At 46.0% G+C, this 3161-nt stretch overlaps 1 protein-coding gene across 1 annotated transcript; it reads right to left on the bottom strand.

Annotated features, from left to right (window-relative positions):
- Positions 1 to 1078: 1078 nt before the first annotated feature.
- LOC142625229 (uncharacterized) lies at positions 1079 to 1468 on the bottom strand. Its single transcript, XM_075798919.1, has one exon. It carries the CDS (start codon positions 1466 to 1468, stop codon positions 1079 to 1081), a length of 390 nt encoding a protein of 129 aa, XP_075655034.1.
- Positions 1469 to 3161: the final 1693 nt, after the last annotated feature.

The raw sequence follows: 3161 nt of genomic DNA, 5'->3' as shown, positions 1-3161 counted from the left end.
CTACTTGCTCATGATGACCCCGTTAGCATATGGATGATGGCGTTGTTTCACTTATCTATCAAAGTAATAACGGCGTCAACCTCCTTTTAGCTCAGACCTCGAGCTGTTTTTACTAATCCGTCAGCCTTATGGGTGACGGCGTAGGATCAAAACTTAGCTGTATGCCCGTCAGCTTTTAACGTCGTCACCTTTCTTAGCTGATTCGGTATGACTTATTTGTTCGCCGTATATCCGTCACTTTTATGAGCAACGTCGTCAGCTTTCTTTTAGCCGATTAAATTATTGTGATGTTTGCCATATATACGTCACTTTATATGTAACGCCGTCAGCTTTCTTTTGGCCGATTAAATTATTTTGAGATGTTTGCCATACATCCGTCACTTTATATGTGACAGAGTCAGCTTTTTCTCTTTGGTAGGCGACGGGTTCAACTTTTTCTCTGCTGATTATTCATCAACTTCATGGATTCTAGTTTAGAGTTTATTTATTTTGTAGGTTGTTCCCATCACTTTGTTGACGTTACACTGTTCCCGTCACTTTGTTGTTGCCCCTGTTCATTTAGTGATAAGGTTGTTCACTTTGTGGATTTAGCAATAAGGTCGTCCACTTTGTGGGCTTTAGTGATAAGGTCGTCCACTTTGTGGACTTTGCAATAAGGTCGTCCACTTTGTGGACTTGGCCATAAGGTCGTCCACTTGTGGACTTGGCCATAAGGTCGTCCATTTGTGGACTTGGCCATAAGGTCGTCCACTTGTGGACTTGGCCATAAGGTCGTCCACTTTGTGGACTTGCCCATAAGGTCGTCCATTTGTGGACTTGCTGTCTCCTTGAAGACATAATAAGTTTACTAGTCGTTTCTGAATAAAACTCCTCTTATTATGATGAATACATAAGTAGAACTTTGTTCGAAAAAGAATAAACTTTCAGCCCTTCGAGCTTAAAATATATAGTAGACAAGAATAAACTAGGACAGATAATTAAAAAACATAAACTGGCAATGAGGAGTAGTGTTCTGCTTGCTATCTTTTACTTGGTAGTACTTTCTGAGATGCTCGGCGTTCCATGGGTGTCGTAGCCTCTATCCGTCAAGTGTTTCTAAGTGATAGGTGCCTTTTCTTAGCCATGATGTAATCTTGTAGGGTCCTTCCCAGTTTGGGCTAAGCTTTCCTTGTGCAGGATCTCTGGCGGTGCCCATCACTTTCCTTAAAACGAGGTCTCCGACTTTAAAGTCTCGGCGCTTGACTCGGGAGTTGTAGTGCTTGGCCATGAGGTCCTGGTATCGTGCGAGTCTCTGCTCAGCCATCGCCCTCACTTCGTCAACTAGATCCAGCCGTAGACGTAGCTCTTGGTCATTTCTTCCTTCGTCATGATTGTCCACCCTGTAACTCGTGAGTCCTATCTCGGCTGGGATGACCGCTTCACTCCCGTATGTTAGCTGGAACGGAGTTTCTCCCGTGGAAGTCCTCATTGTCGTTCTATATGCCCATAGTGTGCTGGGCAGCTCCTCAGGCCATATGCCCTTTGCCCCCTCGAACCAAGTCTTGATGATTCGAAGCAAGGAACGGTTCGTGACTTCAACTTGTCCGTTTGCTTGAGGATGGGCTGGGGAGGAATAGTGGTTCTTGATTCCTAGCTCTGAGCAGAAGGTCCGGAAGGAGTTGTTGTCAAATTGTTTACCGTTGTCCGAGATCAAGACTCTTGGAATTCCGTACCTGCAAACAATGTTTTTCCACACGAAATTCCGTACATTCTTTTCAGTGATCATGGCTAAGGCTTCAGTTTCGACCCATTTGGTGAAGTAATCAATGTCGACGACAAGAAACTTTAGCTGCTTTGCTGCTATTGGGAATGGTCCCATGATATCCAACCTCCACTGGGCGAATGGCCATGGGGCGGTTATGGGGGTCAATTCTTCCGCCGGCTGTCTAATGATATCGCTGAACCTTTGACATTTGTCGCAAGTTTTTACATAAACCTGAGCGTCATTTTGCATTGTCGGCCAGTAGTATCCGACTCGAATCAACTTATGTACTAATAACCATGACCTTTAGTGGTTGCTGCATATCCCCTCGTGTACTTCTCTCATAACATAGTCTGCTTCTTTGGGGCCTAAACATCTTAAGTACGGTCGAGAGAAGCCCTTCTTATACAGGACGTCCTTTATCAAAACGAACCGTGCTGACTGGACCTTCAGCTTCCTTACGGCATCCTTCCCATCAAGTAGCGTACCATCTTTTAAGTAGGAGATTAGGGGGTGGTCCAATTGTTTTCGGAACCAATCTCCTGTATATTAGGAACGTCTATTAGCGGTGAAGGCTGAATAAAAGAGAGCACCTTGTCGATAGTTATCATAGACTCCGCAGACGCGGTTTTGGTAAGACGGTCGGCCTGCTCGTTTTCTCCTCTTGGAATTTGGACTATCTTGGCCTGCAGCCCATCTATCCTCCTCTTCGCTTGCTCCTAGTACTTTTTCATTTTTTCGCCCTTGCACTCATACTCGCCATTCACTTGGCTTGTAACGACCTGGGAGTTGCAGTGAATAACTACGTTCACGGCCTCTACAGCTTTGGCAAGGTCTAAACCTGCTATCAAGGCTTCGTACTCAGCTTCATTATTAGTTGTAGGAAAATCGATACGAATCATACATTCAATCTCGTCGCCTTCTGGAGATTTAAGCACGACCCTTACTCCACCAGCCTTCTTGTTGGATGACCCATCTATAAGAACGTTCCATTGTGGATTTTCTGCCTCCTCGCCTTCCATGCTGGTGAGTTCCGCAATAAAGTCGGCAACCGCTTGTCCCTTGATGGCGGTGCGGGGGCGATATTGTATGTCAAATTCGCTCAACTCTATTGACCACAATGCCATTCGTCCGGCGGCTCCAAGGCTGCCCATTGCTCGCCGTAAAGGTTTGTCAGTTAGGACGACTATTGTATGGGCTTGGAAGTATGGCTTGAGTTTACGGGCCGTTGTGACCAGAGCAAAGGCGAGTTTTTCCATGGGAGGATATCTCTCTTCTGCACCATACAGCGCCTTGCTCGCGTAGTACACGGGCCTTTGGACCCCGTCGTCTTCTCTAACTAAGGCTGCACTGACGGCAGCCAGGGAGACGACCAAATAAAGGAATAGTTCTTCTCCTGGTTGCGAGGGACTTAGTAACA

This window comes from Castanea sativa, chromosome 2 (genome assembly GCF_040712315.1).
Source record: "Castanea sativa cultivar Marrone di Chiusa Pesio chromosome 2, ASM4071231v1".
NCBI classification, from domain to species: domain Eukaryota; kingdom Viridiplantae; phylum Streptophyta; class Magnoliopsida; order Fagales; family Fagaceae; genus Castanea; species Castanea sativa.
This window is presented reverse-complemented; position numbering and strand designations above follow the sequence as displayed.

What these genes read in the sequence shown, in the direction of transcription:
- LOC142625229 (XM_075798919.1), bottom strand. Translation starts at nt 1,468, where the DNA reads ATGAGGACTTCCACGGGAGAAACTCCGTTCCAGCTAACATACGGGAGT.